The sequence below is a fragment of the Talaromyces atroroseus genome, assembly GCF_001907595.1.
Source record: "Talaromyces atroroseus strain IBT 11181 chromosome Unknown scaffold_4, whole genome shotgun sequence".
NCBI lineage: Eukaryota > Fungi > Ascomycota > Eurotiomycetes > Eurotiales > Trichocomaceae > Talaromyces > Talaromyces atroroseus.
This window is the reverse complement of record NW_017971436.1, coordinates 1,084,751-1,104,541: the sequence shown is the minus strand read 5'-3', so window position 1 is coordinate 1,104,541 and position 19,791 is coordinate 1,084,751. Positions and strand designations below refer to the sequence as shown.

General features: G+C 48.7%; 5 protein-coding genes across 5 annotated transcripts; 3 read left to right on the top strand and 2 right to left on the bottom strand.

Moving 5' to 3' along the window:
* Positions 1-434: 434 nt before the first annotated feature.
* On the top strand, positions 435-1,926 carry UA08_04267 (hypothetical protein; the record flags this gene model as incomplete). The annotated part of the gene is made up of 6 exons (XM_020266571.1): positions 435-561; positions 619-867; positions 922-1,050; positions 1,109-1,279; positions 1,333-1,512; positions 1,577-1,926. The coding sequence occupies 6 exons, from the start codon at positions 435-437 to the stop codon at positions 1,924-1,926; spliced, it is 1,206 nt and encodes a 401-aa protein (XP_020120632.1).
* A 664-nt stretch (positions 1,927-2,590) lies between these two features.
* On the top strand, positions 2,591-4,579 carry UA08_04266 (hypothetical protein; the record flags this gene model as incomplete). Its single annotated transcript, XM_020266570.1, has 1 exon — positions 2,591-4,579. The coding sequence occupies one exon, from the start codon at positions 2,591-2,593 to the stop codon at positions 4,577-4,579; it is 1,989 nt and encodes a 662-aa protein (XP_020120762.1).
* A 424-nt stretch (positions 4,580-5,003) lies between these two features.
* Positions 5,004-6,911, bottom strand: UA08_04265 (hypothetical protein; the record flags this gene model as incomplete). The annotated part of the gene is made up of 5 exons (XM_020266568.1): positions 5,004-5,236; positions 5,308-5,409; positions 5,466-5,770; positions 5,843-6,265; positions 6,334-6,911. The coding sequence occupies 5 exons, from the start codon at positions 6,909-6,911 to the stop codon at positions 5,004-5,006; spliced, it is 1,641 nt and encodes a 546-aa protein (XP_020120634.1).
* Positions 6,912-7,904: 993 nt separating this feature from the next.
* On the bottom strand, positions 7,905-12,271 carry UA08_04264 (hypothetical protein; the record flags this gene model as incomplete). The annotated part of the gene is made up of 5 exons (XM_020266569.1): positions 7,905-8,273; positions 8,333-8,666; positions 8,719-8,969; positions 9,031-11,751; positions 11,816-12,271. 5 exons carry the CDS (start codon positions 12,269-12,271, stop codon positions 7,905-7,907), a joined length of 4,131 nt encoding a protein of 1,376 aa, XP_020120629.1.
* A 2,576-nt stretch (positions 12,272-14,847) lies between these two features.
* UA08_04263 (hypothetical protein) lies at positions 14,848-19,611 on the top strand (the record flags this gene model as incomplete). Its single annotated transcript, XM_020266567.1, has 4 exons — positions 14,848-15,102; positions 15,186-15,582; positions 15,644-15,926; positions 15,993-19,611. The coding sequence occupies 4 exons, from the start codon at positions 14,848-14,850 to the stop codon at positions 19,609-19,611; spliced, it is 4,554 nt and encodes a 1,517-aa protein (XP_020120628.1).
* Positions 19,612-19,791: the final 180 nt, after the last annotated feature.

Here is a 19,791-nt window from a genome sequence, read left to right as displayed (position 1 = left end):
GACAGCATAGCATCATCGCCGAGGCGCCTGGATGCAACAGCTCTGCTATATTCCAGATATTTGAGCATTCTTGGATGACGTCGCTACCCCAGCTTTGTCGTCTTGTCGATCGAACATATTGGACGGTACATGTTTGGTCTCCGCTATTGATGATGATTTGGCCAATGGTACCGTGAAGTCACGTCTCAATTGACGACCCCGAATGTCATCGGGGTTTGTCTGTACGACTTGCTCTGTTGTAGTGGAGGTAGGCACGTAATGGGTTTCTTGAAGATGTGGTATCTAGCGGATGTCGTCACAATCAGAACGTGTCTATAAAGCGCCGTGTATTCTACTCTCCTACGCCGGATCACACATCAGAAAAGAGGTTATACTCAATCCACTCAACCATTCAACAAAGCCTTTCATCAAGCATTATCAGACTTAAAACCATCATGTCGGGCATCATTAACAAGGTCAAGGAGGCCGTCACTCACGACAAGCCTTCGCACTCTACCAATGCTGGACCTCATGATTCGAACGTGGCTAACAAGATGGACCCCCGCGTCGACAGCGACCGTGGTATGCCATAATATCGATCTATCCTCTTATGAATGGTTGCTAACCAACCGGACGTAGACGGGCGCCCTGCCTACGGTAATACCGCTGGTAGCACCACTGGAACTACTCCAGGAAATGCATACGGCACAACAACCGGAACAAACACTGGACACCGTAACACCGGAAACACTTCTGGCACGACCGGAATGAACACAGGATATCCTGCTACAGGAGACACTTACGGCACCACCACTGGTTCCACCAATGCCGGCCCTCACAACACGAATGTGGGAAAGAAAGTTGATCCGCGTGTTGATAGTGACCTAGGTAAGATAGCTCCTACTTTTTTCTCGTGAAAGCAGTATGCTGACCTTACAAAAGACAGTCGCGCTGCTCGTGGCCACGGAAATACCGGATATGCTACAACTGGCGCATACGGTAGTGGTTCTGCGAACAATGGCCCCCACAACTCCACGATGATCAACAAGCTTGATCCTCGTGTTGACAGTGGTAAGCAGTGAGAAATCACGCTGGGAAGTTGTCTTCAATGCTCACGATTATCATCTAGATCGCAGCAACGCCTTTGGCAGAGACGATACTACAACGAAGAGCTTCGAGCAGTCTCAGACTCAAGGCACTGCAACTTCCGGCACTGGACGTGGCGTTGGTTCAACTAATCAAGGACCTCACAACTCTAACATGATGAACAAGTTGGATCCTCGCGTCGATAGTGACCGAGGTAAGTTCTGACGATGAGTCTTTTGTCCTCGAAGACACGGCTAATGATCAAAGACCACCGTGCTGCTCCAGGGGGAATAACTGGTCAGAGTCACCCTGCCGGCACCACAGGCACCACAGGAACTGCCGTGGGAGCTGGCGGTATGGGAACTGGCACCGGTACTACTACCACTGCTGGCCCCCACAACTCTAACGTCGCCAACGAGATGGATCCCCGAGTCGACAGTGACCGTTGTGCGTGTTTTCCTGAGCGTCTTGGTTTGAAATGACAGGTTTTCATGCTAACAAGTGGCTACAGCAAACTACGGCACCTCTAGTGGCCTAGCTGCCGGCACTGGCACTCGTACTGGCACCGGTCACCACTACAACACTCGAAGCACCAACGCTGGACCCCATGACACCAACGTGGGCAACAAGATTGATCCTCGTGTTGACTCTGATATGGACAACCGTGCCCGCTACCAGCAGACGGGAAATACTACTACCGCCTCTGCTGCACCTGCAGGAAGCAGCTATGCCACCCCGGGCAACGGACAGGCCTACAGCACCTCTGATGGTTCTCACAAGTCCAATGTTCTGAACAAGCTTGACCCCAGCGTCAACTCCAACGCAGATCGCAGCTTCACTGCCGGAAATGCCCAACGATAGATCAGGATGCTTTTTGATCTATGGGAGTGACCCTAGGAGCTCGGCTCCATGCTCAGTTTATGATTATGACGATTGCTGTTTTATGATATGTACATTAGTTTTGACTGAATATCAATGATGAGTGAGTTATACTTGAACAATGGCAAAAGGAATAGATGATGTAGCCCTGGCAGAGATGCCGCCTGTGTTTGAATTAATTTCTTCATAGCATAAACGCAAGCGTGGAAGATGAACCCAGGAGACAAAGAGATTATGGCTGTGTCTCATTGAGAAGGCTTTGTCAAAGAATCCTGTGGGCAGCCTTAGAAAACGGGCGGCGGTTTCCAGCGTGTCCTGGCTAGCGCCTTCCCTTTTGGGAACAAACAATCAGCAGGCAGGAGCTCCAGCAACGACACAACAAACAAAACTCTCTTTTCAACTTCTTCTTCAAATCAGCCTAGACACAGACCTCATCTGTCAATCTCTACTGCTTCATCTTGACCTGTGTTTTATCTTTATCTTCTTGTTTCTTCTCTTCTCTGTCTTTTAATGCTGCATGCTTCCTTATTTTTCCTTATGAGACTTGTGTGTTCAGGCTTGCATAGACAATTACTTTTCATGACTCTCACTGAACACAAGCTCACATCCTGGCCGACAACAATTCTCACTATCAGGCTCATTGACAATGGCCCCAAGTGGTGCTTCTCTGACCTCCCAGGCCAGGGCAGCTGAGTTGAATGCAGCTACAGCTGCCAGAGCTCGGATCATGAATGGTGAACTAGCTGACATGAGTGAGCTGCCCTCTAGCCAGCCAATTTCTCTAGCAGATTTCACAACGCAAAATAAAGGGCCTAGGCAGTCCAAGCCATACCGCGCAGAGAAAGTCGAAGGTCATGAGCAATTCAAGCGTCCCAATCGCCCTGTTGATCGCTATTTTCCACCTGTTCTTCCTCCAGTGTCAATCCATCCTTATCCACTGCAATATGCCGATCCTCGCATGACCTTGTACAGTCCTGGTCCTTATCCAGTCTCGGAATATTTTTATTCAATGTACCAGGGGGTTCCCACCTACCACCAGATGTATCAAAACCACATGAATAACAATTTCTCTGCTCCTCCTCTTGCTGTCCCTATTGCTGGTCCTCCTGTTGTTGGCCCTCCAGCTGCCCTGTCTTCAGCTGTCCTTCCATGGGTTGTACCTCCTCCAGTTGCGCCTCCATCTACACCCCCCGTTGCACCGCCTGCGAGTCCTGAAAAGAAATCAACACCAGAAAAAATGGCCACTCCAACGTCAAGCCCTAGAAAGTCGGTCAAACAAGCTACCCAGATGATATTCAGGCCGCAGGATATGAGTCCATCAAAGTGGGAAGTGGAGCTTATTCGATCCAAAGCTGCTGCTGCTGCTGCTCTTACACCTCCTTTGAAACAAACCCATGATGTTATCCAACAGGACATTAGCTCCAGTGTGTCACCAGGCAAGAAAGCTGAGGTAAACGACCACCCTGATCACCAAAACGGAGATCCCAAGCTTGATGGCTCAAGTGAAAAAGCTACGACTAGTACGAAGCACTCGGATGGTATCCAGAATTCTCGTCGTTCATTGCAGAATTCAAGAGCATCCTCACCTACCAATCCGACAGAAATGCCGCGTCCACTACGACAGAAGAACGGCACAAGCAAGCTGGAGCTAGAGCATCCTTCCCCAGTACGAATCCTACGAAGGTCGCCCCAACGAGATCAACTAGCCGTACAAGTATTTCTCCATTCAGCACAACTACTTCAAAGGCAGAATAATCAGTCATCGACCGAAAATAAACCTACCAAGTCGCCGAACGCGGCTACTGGTACCAAGGGCAATGGCTCAAGCAAACAGCAGCAGTTGAAGTTGGAAAGTGGAGAATCACACAACATGAACATCTCTGGGAAAGATAACGCGTCTCTATTTTCTATGCCCCCTAAGTTGCCCGAGTCTTCCGTTTCAGAAACGCCACGCTCTGGACTGAAAAGACTGCAGTCGCCATTCCAGCATCGTGTTAACCCACCGGTGAAGTATTACATGCCTATCGTCAACAAATATCCAAAGAACGTCTTTGCATCGGAGTATACACGATGGGAAGCACTCCGTAGCATAGGTAGCGATACTGCTTGGAGAGAACTACAGAGCGCGCCGAAAGTAGAGGGTGTACCGGGTCCTTTCAAGGGATTTCCAAACGTCCCCGTCTCCATCGATCATTCCCCTCTGTTGAGAAAGAATGGCGCTGTCATGCCTCCACCAGGACTTGCGGCTTTAGACCCTATGGTCGTGCCTCGTTCGATTTCATGGAATTCGAAGACTGGCGATGCAGACCACGCTAGTGTGTATTATGAGCGAGTGCTAGGTGCTGAAGATTGGTTCCACCAGAGCTTATCTAGGAAAGATAACACATCTAGAAAATTTCAAAGAAAACTTGATGAAGAGCGAGCGATGTTATATATTACCAACGGCAAGCCTCACAATCTCACAACCCCAGCGATGGCAATTCAGACTGCCAGTGCATTCAGGCGCGTCGTGGAGCACCTTTCCTCGTACATTAGTAGCGAGGAAAACAAGAGAAGATCATTTGGATTTGGTAGCTATGGCCCTCGTATCCGCCGCCGCATCTTCACTTCTGATGACCTGGAACAATCAAAATGACTAACCGGTGGTCCCCTGCGACGTTTCCCCGTGTTTTCTTACTTGTTCACCTGGGACAGGAATGAGAATATGCAGGAAATAAAAGATGTAAATCGGCGTCGCAACAATTCCTCTTCGTCTTGGATGCATTTTGTATCTTCTTGGGTTTTGATAGAAATGGTGCTTATACCCCTTTCAGTCTTCACAGTTGCTGCAGGGCTCTTGGTTTATTATGCCTGGCTGGCGAGAGATGGCGGTTACGATAGATTGATTAATTAATTGGCTTTTTTCCTTCACTTTTTCGCATTGAGATTTCTTCTTCTGTTGATTCCTCCTATTCTTATCGTGTATGTTAACAAGCTCCACTGCAGCAGAGACAAATTGTGATCTACAATCTCACATACACCGCCCTGATCAATCATAAAATGGAATATCATGGCTTGTCTTACACCGTCCTCTTTTTAAATCGTAAATGCAACTGACCCGGCACAAGCGTGAAAGTATCTTTAATACTTTCCTCCCATCTGACTTGAGCTCTTTCTTTCCTTTCTTCTTCATCAATTATTGTATTCTCCGTAGTCGTCGTCGCAAACTCAAACTCATAAGTATGAACAAGCTGAGCTAGTGTAAGACGCATATTGAGCATTGCCAACGGTTTACCGACGCAACTGTGTGTTCCTGGAAAGTTTTATATATATGTCAATACCTATATTCCCATGCATACAGAGAAATGGTGCATTCATTCGTACCAATATTGAACGGCGCATATGCTTTCCCTTGCTTGACCATTTCGGGTCTGGAATACCATCGTTCCGGGATGAAGGCGTCCGATTCTTCGAACACCTCGCTACCTGGGAGCAGAGTTAGTAGGTTACATCTAGCCAGGCTGGAAGAAAATATAGCTTACTTCGCCCCAGTACATATTGAGGAGTTGACACAGTCACGTTTCCAGGGATATAAGTCTCGTCGTCTATCCACAGCCCCTCTGGTGGAGTATCGCGCCATAATGAGGTAGGAACAGGCGGGTAGAGACGGAGAGACTCGTTGATGATGCCGTTGAGGAGGTCTATGTTTTGGATACGTTGCGCCTTGATCTCTGTTTCGTGAGAAGCTGTCAAGGACGCGGAGATTGCCTCGCGGAGTTGGCTTTGGATGCGAGTGTTGCGTGCGAGTTGGTAGAGAGCGCAGGTTAGGGCTGCGGATGTCGTGTCGCTGTTTTTCTCGATGGTGAGCCATAAACATACTTTTCCTCTATGAAATCAAGACAGGGAGGGATGGGCTGACCTTCCAGCTACTACGAGCAGTTGTGCTTCTCCTTGCAGCAGGTTCATATCTGATGCAGACGGCTCTCGTTCTTTGTACTGGCTGAGCAGAGTTGAAGCGATAATGGGCATGTCCATTTTTGACTGTCTGCACTTCTGCATCTGCCCAAAACAATACTCCACAAACTCCCACCACTTGCTCGTCAGACCAGGCACCGCAACGGCAAATCGTATGAGCCATATAGGGGCCATGAAGCCCATCAGTGCCATCGACTCGTTCAACAGGCTAACCGCCCTATGGTTCTTGCCGGTGATCAACATATTAAAATGCGTTCCGTAGGCAACTTCGCCCATGACGTCGAAGGCATACAGGTTGATGAGACGGGTTACATTGATCACACCACCGGTACTAATCTCGCTATCTTCCACCGAGTCCTGATCAATCCTTGCCAGCAGATGTTTGTGGATTTCTTTAATGTGCGCTCATAATCCCGCAGCATGGGCTCCGTGAACGCCGCGGCCCATGCTCGTCGACGCTGCTCATGCAGGGCTTTGTCCCTCGTGGTCTGGATAGAGGTAATCGGATGATTGAGATCATAAAAAGGGGACTTGGAGCATTTACTACTCGTGCCGTGAATCTTCTCCACTGCCTTTGGGTGTGTAATGGACAAATCGTTGGATCCTACGCGCACAATCGGGCCGTATTTCTTGTGCAGCTCGGTGATTGTGATGTGCGCCTGTTGTCGCTTGACGAGCTGGAAGGAGAGCCAGAGACTGCTTATTTTGGCGCCGAAGGGGCCTGGGAATTTGTTTAGTGGGTGTTGATATTGGCCGGGGATGGGATTGATGCGGTAGAGGAGACAGCTGCCGTATACGCCGATGAGGAAGAATGTTGCTGTCCAGCTGATGGTGTATATGGCTTGTAGTACTGTGTAGCCCTGCTTGACCCACGCGAGATACGCTGCTGAAGTGCCACATATTGCGAGAAATGAAGTGAAATAGGTCGCGCTGTAGAGATGATGCTCTCCATAGTGGAAGTATGCGATGAACGAGAGTGCGCCACCGAGCACGGCGGCAACGTAAACGCCCATGGATGAATGTATCTTGTAGCAGTATACAAGCGATATCTCTATAGTCAAGCCAGAACGGGGTTTTCGAGTTGACGAATTTCCTGGGTTGCACATGGATTTCTCATCTTTGAGCAGCTTGCCTGAGTATGGCTAGCTTGCTGGTTTAGTGCTTACTTATTATCTGGCTTATTCGATGCTGTTTACGGAGTAATGACTACGTATATGATTTGTCTGCAGTCTCGCTTGTTCATAGCTAGCTTGCTGCAGCTTGTAGATAGACAAGCCCTAAGATCCTAGGAACTTCCTATTTCGGATCAGTGCTTACGGCTTGTAGGCAATCATGTGCAGCAGTAGGTGATCAATGATGGATTTGTAATTATCTAATGGTTGCAAAAAATGATAAATAGCCTTTCAATAATGAAGATATAATATTATCAAGAATATACGTGAGTTGGACATACGGCTGTCGTTCTGGAATCAACTAACTAGGCAGGTAAAACTTCGCTGGTAAAGGGGGTTCACTGGGATCAAGACGAATGATAAGTTTAGAATGAAATATGAAGGTACAAAGAAGAAGGGAGAATAAAATAAATCCAATTCCAAGCTACGCCTTGAATAACCATCTGCCAATACCATGCCAGGAAAATGGAAAACGCCACCATGACTCAGTAGTATAATCATTCATAAACAAGCAACCAAGCAAATTCACGAGCGCCAGGCTGCAAGAAAATAAGACAGAAGAGGAAAAAAACAAAGTAACTGCAGACCGATTTATATGCTTCAGCATGAAACTAGATTAATGTGATTATCTTGCAAGGCAGAGCAAGCAAGGAGAGTGCGATGCGGATGGAAAGCTGTAGCAGATATTGGTGCCGATCGATTGTGATGAAGGAAGCTCGAGTATGGTTCATAGTTCGACAGAAAGGTACCATCAACATTAAACGTCTTTACTTCGTGTCGGTTCGTGCCACTGAAAAAAGAGTCAACACCTTATCGCATCGCTTTTGAAAGCAATTAGGAAAACAAAGCAAGCAGAAGGACATACACTGTGAAGACAGGCGCGTGCTCATGAACGCTCAGCGTCCGAAGGGTATCTTTCGTCGCATGAATCGTATTGATCGGGTCATTCATGCGGAGATCCCACAGCCGAATTTCTCCGTTTCGACTTCCAGATATGAGCTCCCTCACGCCTCCACGCTGCATGTGGACGTTGGTGATCCACTGCTTGTGTTCTCGCCATACCTTGACCATGGCTGCTGTAGACTTGAGCCGCTGATCGAAAACGCGAACTGCACCATCCCCAAACCCTGCAATGAAAATATTTCCCGCAACTTGATCAGATGTTAAGGAGGTGATGCAAGATCCGGAACGTGCAGATATGTCCTGTGACGAAAAGAAAGTAAGCCCCTTTGACACCAAAGGATAAGATCTGAGCAACTCACGTTCGTACAAACTTCCGTGGCAGCGTTCCAAACTCTAATTACTTTAACATCACCTGCAACAAGAGCCTTTCCTTGACCTTGCTGCCAGTCAAAAACTAATCCGGCATTTCTGTTACTGGGAATTAGTTCAGGCAATGCCCGGAATGCAGTGACAACTTCGATTTTCTTGCGCGTCTCGTAGTTTCGATAAACCTTCAAAACTCCATCCGAGGACCCGGTCATTAATAGCGCCTGGTCGTCTTCGTTGATGTAACGAATCTCGTTGATCTTTGATCCAGGAGGGTTGCCATTAGAGAATCGATTGAGGCAAAGGTTCCGTTGCCAGTCCCAGATACTACACAGATGTCAGCATTGCAACCTTCAAAAGAAGAGGAGAATTAGCCCACGATATAGTGTCGCGGTCATCCCCGATGGCAAGATGATCCTCGAATTGATGAAAAGACATTTTCATAGGCTGTGTGTCATTTGTTAACAAGGCCGTAGAATTGTGCCAGCGACTGCTTCCAGCCTTCTCTTTAAGTGGCTGCGTCTCGGCTATGATCCTTTCATTTCGACTTCTCCGCCATAGACGTTCATTGTAGTCAGCGCTACCTGGCTCGTCAGGCTCATTTGGTTTCATCTGCGGCTCTCGAAAATACTATGTATGCACAGTGAGATTTTGTAAAGCAGCATCGAAGAGGGTAGTTAGTAAAACTTACCTCTGTAGACCAATCCAAGAACCGGCTTTTAAGTGGAATGGACGGAGCAATATTGGCATCCTTTGGCTCAAATCCTCTCGATAGAGGTTCCGGCGCTTGATGATATGCTGTCGCCGGGGCTACCTGGTCGTTTACTTCAGGTGGTCTTGTCCATTCAGGCGGAGCTCGTCCGCGGGGTGTTATCGGGGGCCTACTTTTAGTGGGCGATCCCTTGTGTTGAGACAATGTCGGCGATAGAGTCTCCTGATCAGATTGAGTCGGTGGGCCGAACGCAAGATTCTTGAGAGACGCTGCAACACTGGCGGTACGTCTCATGCTCAAAGAGAAATAACCTTCGTGTTTTTGCTGAGGCTGAGCGGGAGTAGGACCGGGTGCCGCTTTGAACTCCACGGGCTCAGCAAGTTGCGGCTTGTTTGACTTTAAGCAGCTTGAAATTTCCATAATATCGTCGCGAGCCTTGGTAGCCATCTCAGCCATGGGAGATTGCAACAGAGCGAGATGAATGTAGTCCACAATCGTGCTGCCGTCTTGAGCAATTTCAGGATGCGGGTCAACAGACAAAATCAGAAGCTGCTTCCACATTGTTCCAACAGTTGTATTATGGGATAGAGAAGGCGAATTTTCACTTGAGTCATCTGCATTGATCGCGAATTTTTCACCTTGTAGTGAGAGCTCGTTCTGTGCCCGACTGAGCATCGAACGCTTTTCTTCTACAAGCTCCTCATATGCGGCGACGAGGAATTTGTTTTCGTATCGTTTAACGAATGTGGAAAAGAAGACTAAAAGTTCCTTTCTTACTAAGACACTGCCATCAGCGGCCATCGGAAGGACTGCCATAGCAATGAACTCCTCGATTTTTGCAACTTGATGCGTCAAGTCTGGAATACCCAAGAAATTCGTGAGTGCATGCAGCATGGCAGCGCGCACCTCTGGAACAGGGTCGAGAGTAAGATCGCAGAGTCTCTGTGGCGCAGCATAACGAATACCCATCCACTTCGCATCAGGGAAGTTTACCCAGAGCATACTCAAGCATAGACAAGACCATTGCCGAAGTAGAGGATTCTCCACATCCATCAGGTGGCTTAAACAAGAGTCAAAAAGCTCTGCAGAGAGACAGACATTCTGACCCTGAGGGTAGTTCTTGCAGAATATCGAGACGATAAAAGCACACATCGCTCGGTGCTCACTGGCATTGCCGACAGGGATTGGCGACGAAGGGTTCAAAATGGTGATAAAATAATGAATACCGTTATCCTTCAAAAGATCATTCTGGACAGAGTGATCCACAGCCATGATTCGAGCCCATATGAAGACCATGACCGGCTTCAATTCCTGCGCGGCTGACTGTAATAGTTTGACAACATAAGGGAAGATACCTATACTGAGGGCCAGGTGAACAGCCCAAGGGCCCAGGTCTAGAAACTTGCTTAGTAGTATGAGAGCCCGTAAGCGATGGGCCTGGCTTAATAGTACTTGCAAGACAATTGGTAACTGATCCGGTGGATTCTTCTCCGTCGGCCCGGAGGAAAGATAAACCTCAAATGCAGTCAATTGTTCGGCAAAAAATGTAGAATGTTGATATTCGTATTGTCTTCGACCTTCCTCATGGTCCACCAGAGCCGGCAGCTGGCTGAGAACCATTTCGATTGCTAGATCCCAGCTTTGCCAGAGTGGATGACTATGAGTTTCCGGCAGCTTGGGAGAAGACATGGGATGGCATTGGTATGTTCGCATGATGCGCTCAGAGAGCAGAAAATTTCGGAACAAAGCCGCAACCATGAGGTCTTGCCTAAAAAGCTTCTTGAACAGAGGACGAGGCAGAGTATTCCAAGCAATTGTATCGGTGATAGCGGTGAAGATCCAGTTCAATTCTCCTAGTGGACTCCTGCGGTCCTGCAAGCGCCCAGGAATCTTCTCATCCACTTTAAAATTGGCGTTCAGAGGATTTTGCAGAATGAAATATCGCAGTGCGATATCAATTGGCGTAGTAAGACAGCAGGTAAAAAGATCTGCGGGTAGGTCGGGGTTTGTTGGTAGAGTCTCAGACTTCTGGCAAGCAGCCAGCAAAATACAGTCAGAGTAGTTCTGAACAGGTGCGTCGGGGTCCCTCTTCTTGGCTTCGAGATTCTCTCTCTCGTGTTTCTCGACGAAACTCTGGAAGTTAAGCAAAATATTACCCGCATGAGAAACATCAAAGACAAACAAACTTGGCCCAGCGAGCCATGATTGAAGATCATATAGAGAGACTGGAATGTACTGAGTGTAGTTTTTGTTGAAAACCCAGATCTCCCCCGACTGGGTTGGCAATGGAACACCATGCCCATTGTAATGGAATAGGACTCGTTCGTCTTTCGCATTCCGACGAAGAGAGATACAGAACTTCTTAGTCTCGTCCACAGACGGATCCAAGTATTGCTTGTATCTTGTCCTTAAACTGAGATTTTCATATTGCTCTTGCAATTTCTTTCCGATCTGCTCCATGACCTTATTCTGGCCGCCGGCAGTACCTGTAGGATCCACCCAACACTCCAGCTTAGCGGAAGGGTTCGTCTTGACAACGTCCGGAGGATCAACGCCGATATTTAGACAAATTGCGAGCGCTGCAGACACGGTTTTTAATCGGTCCCTCATACGCCATTCCTGGATCGCCCAGCTTCCAGCTAGATCTCTAGGTGGACCGCTTGTTTCATGTCGTTTTTCGGTAAAGTACATATAGAAATTCTTATTATGACAAGGTAAGCTTCTTCGCCATATAAAGTAACATCAAGCATTGCGAATGACGTACCGAATGGAGTAATTTCAAATATTCTGTAGACGTATACTCTTCTTGCCATCCATGTCTCATAGCAAAGTCGTCATCATCACTAGTGGTACCTTTACTGCTGACTACAGACCTGGGCCCGTAGTCGCTTTTTGCACGCTGAAGCGACCCTGGACGACCATTGATGGCAGACCGACTTGGAGGAATGGCATTTTCCACGGGTGTAGCCCCAGAGTTACCATTGAAGGAGCCGTTTGGTCGATGTACTGGCGGTGGTAGAGATGACTGTTGGGATTCCACCTCGGTAAGTGACCGCGGTTGGCTACTTAGTGGCCTGGGCGAGCGATCGCGTGTTGGCAGAACGGAGTCTGGTTCTGGACCAAAGCTCACTCGGACCGACTTATTTTGGCTTCTTCGAGTTCCGTTGGTGACCGGTGCTGGCCCTGACTGGATGTCCCTGCTATGATTGCTGTGTTCCATGTTGAGATACGGATCTCTCATGGCGAATAGGTCATCTTTTGGCAAGGGGGCACAAGCGAAAGCCTTTCGGGGAGATGTAGCACTTCAGGGTCTGCTATTGACCATGAAGGATTCAGCATAGGTCTGATCAGTTAGCTCGAAATAGCGTCTTACCTGTGTTGCGCATTCTTGTGCTCAGCACATTTGTGTCAAGCCCGCGGGGAGATGCCGCGGGCGGTAAGGCTTCTCTTTGGAAACAGCTGCACGGGGTTCAATTTTCTCAAGACAGGCCACTCGTTCAAGAAGGGCGCTGTGCCGGACAGTTTTCCTGATAGCAAGAACGTCTATAAATCCGACGGAGACAGCTCGTCAGTCTTGCAGGGTCTGGCGTCGACGGCAAGAAGACGCCCATAAAGCTTAGTTGTGGAAGTCTTGGCGTAACATGGAAGGGTGACGGAAGATCAATTCCCCGAATCCGTACAACCTGAATGAAACAAGTCGAAAGCGGACATATATTCAATATTGATCATCGCATTCAATCGATACGCTTTGTCAGTCTGAGTACTTAATGTGTGTCTAAACAATACTTGCTAGCGAATAGAGCATAATATTAAAGTTCTTTCTCCCTCGCTGCAAGGGAATTCGTCATCTATAAGGCCCGAAATCCTCCTGGTATGCCGAATAGGTGATCTCGAGGGCTACCTACGTAGCCAACCCCTTCAGTGAAGAGAAAAAAGCAAGAAGATCACGCGGGAATCAGATCAATCAGGTCAGATTTTCAAATCTGCAAAACTAATAAACTCCATGAACATGTACATATTCCGTCTTCCGTCCTGCAGAATTTAAGAAGACTAGCAGCATGGTTAATGCAGGTAGGATGTGAGCTGTCAAAAAAGGTCGGTCGCCCATGTTATCTTCCTGTTCAATTATTCAAATCTTTCTATACGTCGTGCTCTGTACTCCGTAGGATAATTTCTGTCCAAAGTCAAACATCAAAGTCATCCTTGTAAATGCGCTAGTAGTCTGCCAAGCATAGAATAGCTTTAGCCTTTGGGCTTCAACCCATTTAGCTAATTATAGCCGCCGCCGACAGGCTATTTCGGATTGAGACTTGGCAGAAAGCCCAGGTCTTTTACTGTGTTCAAGACAGTATCTTGAGTATTCTGCTTAAAATCTTAGTGATAAATGGTGTGAGTTGAAAATGAGTTATATGCCAAGGTTAAGAATGGCGGGTACGCCCGTTCAAAGAAACCCGTTCGTACGTATTGGGTAATACGAGTGGGCAGACCGCCGGTAACAAGGCGACTGTCCTAGCCAATCACATTAGTGGTGGGCGTGTGATATATGTAATACCGGATACGAGAAATACCTAAGTATTTATACATATGGTATAGCAACTGAGTTAGCAACGTAGAACTATACTTGATGGTTGATATTTCTCGTTATTACTCTATAGTCCAGGAAATACCTGTTCCAAAACTTACCTGTATCATGTACGACTGGGTGTATTTTCGAGAGTAAACAAAGCTCGCGGCCCGGCTTGCCGAGATATCTCTACACGATGAAGCTATCCGTACCTTGCAGTGCGCATGTAGCATTAATTAATATTAGGCTAACTTATTATCATCAACAGGCGCTACTCTATAGTTAAATCCAGTTGAGTAAGATAGTCCGGCATCGACTAGCCGTACATATGTACTGTACTCCGTACAGTCTTGATCGACATCAGTCTCTCTCAATGTCATATACAAAATCGAGGGATGAGTTCCGGCGGTAATATTACGGTAAAATAGTTGCGAAACCGATGCTCGTGGTGCTAATGCGCTAGCACGAGTTGATGCTAGCGCAGCCATTGCACACATCCCCATAGGCCCGCAGCTGCCATGATCGGAGCCATAACTGTGCCGCCGCCAGCCAATCAGCGTCCGCAAACAGGCGGATGGTGGTAGCATTGTGGGGAGGGCAGAAAGGCCACCCCTGGCTCTTGCCTGCGAGTCCTGTCCCTGGCCAGCCGCTCCTGCCCCGACAGCAAGCAGCAGCAGCAGCAGCAGCACCGAGCCAAAACTTTTTCGAGACGGGCACGGCACGGCTTAATTAGACACTGACACGGAGGCCGTCCTTGACTCGACTTGACTCAACTTCCCTTTCCATCGAGAGTTGACCTCTCTCTTCTTTTTTTCCCTGCCTGTCCGACCTCATCTCTGGCCAGTTTCTTTTCTCATGCCTGCCGCTTAAGGCGGTAATGCTTTGCGAGCACTTGCGCTGGACTGAATGACTGACCTGCCGCCTGTTAACTGTTTCTGTCCCTGAACAACACTTTCTTTTATCGGAAACCCAATCCCTGTCCATTGCCGCGCTACGACACGTTCTATACACATACGTTCCCCTTGTCAGATGCTTCTACGAACACGTCAGTTTCTCTTCTTTAGACGATTGAACAATTACTAGGAAGGGAGTCCGACGAAATACGATCGATTACTTTCGCTGAGCGTACAAGCGTGATTTGAGAACACTGAAGGGAAAGCCTCGAGGAATAAATCCCATAGAAGGAATCAAAATCCGAAGGAGACGAAAAAGAAAACAAAGGAAATCCCACCATGTCCTTTTTATTTAGGTCGAAGAAACCACAGCCGGGAGGAACGGGACTTCCCCCGGCCAGCAGGAATATACACACCTCGGAGGGTACAATACAAGAGAAGGTACCGATACTAGACGGGGATAGAGCGCGAGACATGGGCAGAATAACGTCTCCGACACCTAGTGGGAGTGTGAACAACTCTCTCAATTCTGTCACCAGTGCCAATAGCCCTGATCCCGTTCGAATGCGGCAGCGAGCAGACTCCGAATCTCAGGTGCGTGTGCTTTTACTTCTGTTGTGGAGCTTTTGCACGTTTGTAATTAAATAATCCCAATGGCATATCTAACCTATGTCAAGATTCAGCGTTCCTCATCAGCTACACCCGGTTCTCCAACTACGAACACAAATGCAGCTCTATATCCCTGGTCCCAGCGACGCTTAAATTTCACTGCTTCAAATGCCAACCCGTTCCCTCGATATGGCGCCGCAATCAACTCAATTGCTTCGAAAGAAGGCGACATCTACATGATGGGTGGTTTGATTGACGGCTCCACGGTAAAGGGAGATTTGTGGATGGTGGAAAGTAGTAGCGGTTCTCTTTCATGTTTTCCAATTCCGACAGCTTCGGAAGGGCCAGGTCCGCGTGTAGGCCATTCCAGTTTACTGGTAGGGAACGCTTTCATCGTCTTTGGCGGTGACACGAAGATTGCCGACCATGATGTTTTGGATGACACACTCTATTTGCTTAATACATGTAAGTTATAATACCATTTTCAACAGCAAACGAGCTCTAATCATCTTCGTCCCAACTCCAGCATCTCGTCAATGGTCTCGAGCAATTCCTCCCGGTCCCCGTCCCTTGGGACGGTATGGCCATACACTGAATATTCTCGGCTCCAAACTTTTTGTGTTTGGAGGACAGGTTGAAGGCTATTTTTTCAATGACCTGGTTGCCTTTGACCTAAACGCCCTTCAAAGTCCTACAAACAAGTGGGAGTTCTTAATTCGGAACACACATGATGGTGGCCCGCCCGCAGGCCAAATTCCTCCCGCGCGAACGAATCATACGACCGTTAGTTACGGCGATAAACTATATCTGTATGGTCAATCCTGATATATTTGCGAAGCTCACTTTGCACAGAAATAACTAACTGGGGGTTCTAGGTTTGGAGGAACGAATGGAGTGACATGGTTTAATGATGTTTGGTCTTATGATCCACGAACAAATCAGTGGACAGAACTAGACTGCATCGGTTTCGTCCCTTCTCCGCGCGAAGGACATGCTGCAGCACTAGTAGGTGACTATATGTATGTTTTCGGTGGTCGCAATGAGGAGGGCATGGATCTTGGTGATCTGTCTGCTTTCCGTATCACTACCAAGAGGTGGTTCTTATTCCAAAATATGGGTCCTGCTCCGTCTCCCAGATCAGGACATAGTATGACAGCCTTTGGGCGGCAAATTATTGTCATGGCTGGTGAACCGAGCTCAGCACCGAGAGATCCAACAGAACTTAGCATGGCGTATATTCTGGACACTGGAAAGATTCGCTATCCGCCTGATTCTGCCCCAAACGGCGAGAGGCCTGTCGATGCACGGAAAATGAGCGGCGACAAATCTGCGATCCCCACTGGTCGAGTCTCTAGAGAAGCACAGAATACTCCTCCCATTGACCAGCCGCGTCGGACGACCGCCGCATATCGAGAAAGCATGATAAGTCCAAATGTCAAACCATCACCACAAGGAGATTTGTCTCAAGGAACGGGAACGGCAGCATCAAGGCTTCCGCGAGCCTCTATTGCCCAAGCACCGTCAGGGCCTCCTCCCCCAGGACAAGCACCGACTCCAACTCCGCGAATGAATGGACAGGCCCCGCAAGCGCCTAGGAGCAAAACACCTCCTACAAAACAAGATCGTAGCTTTGGCCCTCAAGTGGATATTGTACGTTCTGTCGCGACAGATAGAGACGTGCAATCTCCAACCTCCAGGGCCTTACCCATGGACAGCAACAACAAGCCTTCGGCAGATATGAGTCCAATTTCTCAAGGTCGTCGAACTCCCAATACTCAACCCCCGTCTAAGTTAGCTGCTAAAGCAATGGAAGCTGGCGAAGCAACTCCTCTCATGAGCGCACCAACAAGGCAGCGATCGCTACAAAGACAGCGGCAAAGAGCTTCGATGGATAGTACGGACGAATCTATTTTGGGCAGGCAGCCAAGCGTGGACGGGTCTATTGAGTCCCGGACCTACAGGAACTCTCGTATTCTGGGTGACGAACCTAGATCGCCCAGACTTACCCCTCACCAAGAAGCACTAATCAAGGAGCTTGAAGCGACCAGAAATCGTAATGCATGGTATGCTTCAGAGTTGGCTCTAGCCCGCAAAGCCGGGTATAACCCTAGCCCGGCTAGTAGCTCGGCACTTGATGAGCGCCCTCCAGAGGTGTTCACAGACGAGGATCGACCATTGATCGAGGCTTTTCTTTCGATGAGGGCTGAGCTAGCTAAGATGCAAGCAACAGTAGACCGTCAGGCCGCTATTGCATCTAAGAGAGTGGCCGAGGTGGAGCACCAACGTGACGCTGCGATCAGCGAGGCCGCATATGCTCGTGCCAAACTAGCCGCACATGGAGGCAGCCAGCGTAGCACGCCGCAGCTTGAAGGAACGCCGCGTACTGACGAAGAAACGAATGCCGAGCGCACAACAGATCTCAGTAGGAGACTAGCGCTGGCGCTGGCGTCCCAGGCAGAGTTGAAATCGAAGTTGGAGTCCATTACCGTGGATCTCGAGCAAGAAAAGAGGGCTCGTGAGCTGGCAGAGGGAACGAATGAAGCCACACGAAAGAGACTGGCCGAGTTGGAGATGCAAAACCACTCCTTGGAGCTGGAGAGTCTAAAAGCTGAACTCCATCAGCTGCAAGCCCATGCCAGGGAAGAATCTGCCCTTCGCTCCGAAGCAGAAGCCAACCACAAACAAGCTAGCATTGATAAGGAGGAATTAAGCCAAAAACTCGAAGAAGCATCCGCACGGCTCAAAGATCATGGAAGCAACATGACGTCGCTCCGTGAAGCTGTTGCTGCATCTGCAACGAAGGCTGCTTTGATGGAAAGACACTTGGAAGAAGAGCGTGAGCGTCGCGAAGGATTGGAACGAAAACTGTTGCAGTTGAGATCCGATCATGAAGAAAGAACTGCTGAGTTGGAGACCGCTAGTCGCCGTTTGAAGGAGGCAGAGGAATTGGCAGAGAGTCATGCACGGGAGGCCGAGAGTCATAAGCTTGCATTTATTTCGGGCCTTGATCGTGCATCGTCATTAGACTCCGATAGCTCAATCCGGTCGATCACCGACCAGCGCGTTGTTGCCTTGCAAGCTCAAGTTGAGACAGCTAACAAATTGGCCAGGTCGAACCAGGCGGCAGCTGATGATGCGGCTGACAAACTAAGGCGCGCGGAAGAACGTATCGCAGGCCTTGAGGCATACCAGGAGCAGGTTAGCCGTGAAGGTCTTCAACTTCGTCGGCAGTTGCAAACAGCCATCAAAGAGAGCCAAGCATCAGCGACAGAAAACAAGGAGCTCAAGTCAAAACTCGAGAGTCAGCAGCGTGATACCAGTGCTCTGGCTATCCAACACGGTGCACTCAAGGACCTGCTGGGAGAACGAGGTGTTCATGCTTCGGATAGCCGAAGGTCGCCACTATTGGATTCACCTGGATCCCGCTTTGGCACACCTGAGCAAACGCGTCTCCGTGATCTCGAGCAGCAACTCCAGGCCAGTCTGAAATCACATGAAGAGACCAAGATTGCATTTGAGTCTCGTGAGCAAGAAGCTGATCGTGCCTATCGAGAGAAACTGGAGCAGCTTGAGAACGATTACCAAGCTGCGGTTCACTACGTGAAGGGCACAGAAAAGATGTTGAAACGTATGAAGGACGAGTTAGCTAAGTATAAGACACTTACCAATAATTTGCAAACGGAACTGGAGAACGCGCAGAAGAATGCCGAGAAATCTGCAGACTCTTCAGCTTCGACATCTTGGGAAAGCGAACGGTCGGAGCTTCAGAATTCTCTTGCGGAGCTTCAGAGCAAGATGAGCTCCTCTATAGCCGAACTCGAGAGCCAGATCACCAAGCTCAAGCAAGATCTGACTTTGGCACAAGCCGAGAGTCATGAGTCCCGATCAGCGCACGAGATCGCTAAACAAGAACTCATTGCCGCAACGGACAAGTCACGAGTCGAAATTGAGCAATTAAAAGAAGAAAACTCCCTATTGGAATCGCGAGCCGTGCATGCTGAACAGCGGGTTACTATGCTGCTCGAGCAGATGGTAACATCTGTCGACAATCATCGCCGTCAATCCCAGCATGGACAAGGTTTCGGCAACATCTCCAGAAGTCAGAGCAACGCGTCTACAGCGACAGCTGGTGGATTTGGCGGGGGTCGTTCTCGAGGCAACAGTAATGTCTCTCGTGACGATTTATTCCTGGACAACCGTAGTTCGATGGCGTTGGATTCTCTTGCCAATGAATTAGATGCCCTCCGCAGTCATTGGGAAAGTACAAACCGTAATCACCGGTTGAGTTCGACATTCGATCTGGATGCAACAACCCCAATCAAGGAGAGCCACGAGGGGTCCACTCTAAGCCAGAGCGTTACCAATTGGCGACGACGCCTAGAAGAGGAAGAGGCTCGCGCGAGCAGCCCTACTGACAGCTTTGCCGAATCGATGACAACGCCCACGGCTCTCCGTCCGGAGGCACCAGAACATTCTGGTCGCAACATGATATAGGATCGACTTTTGTTCATTGCCAAAAAGTGCCTGTCTTCCCCCCCCCCCCCCCCCTTTTTTTTTTTTTTTTTTTTTTTTTTTTTTTCAGTATTCTTCTTTCACTTGTTGTGTTTTTGTACCCTTCGTTTACTACCCTTTATCGTTCAAATACGTCCGCCACTTTTGTACGTCTATACCCAA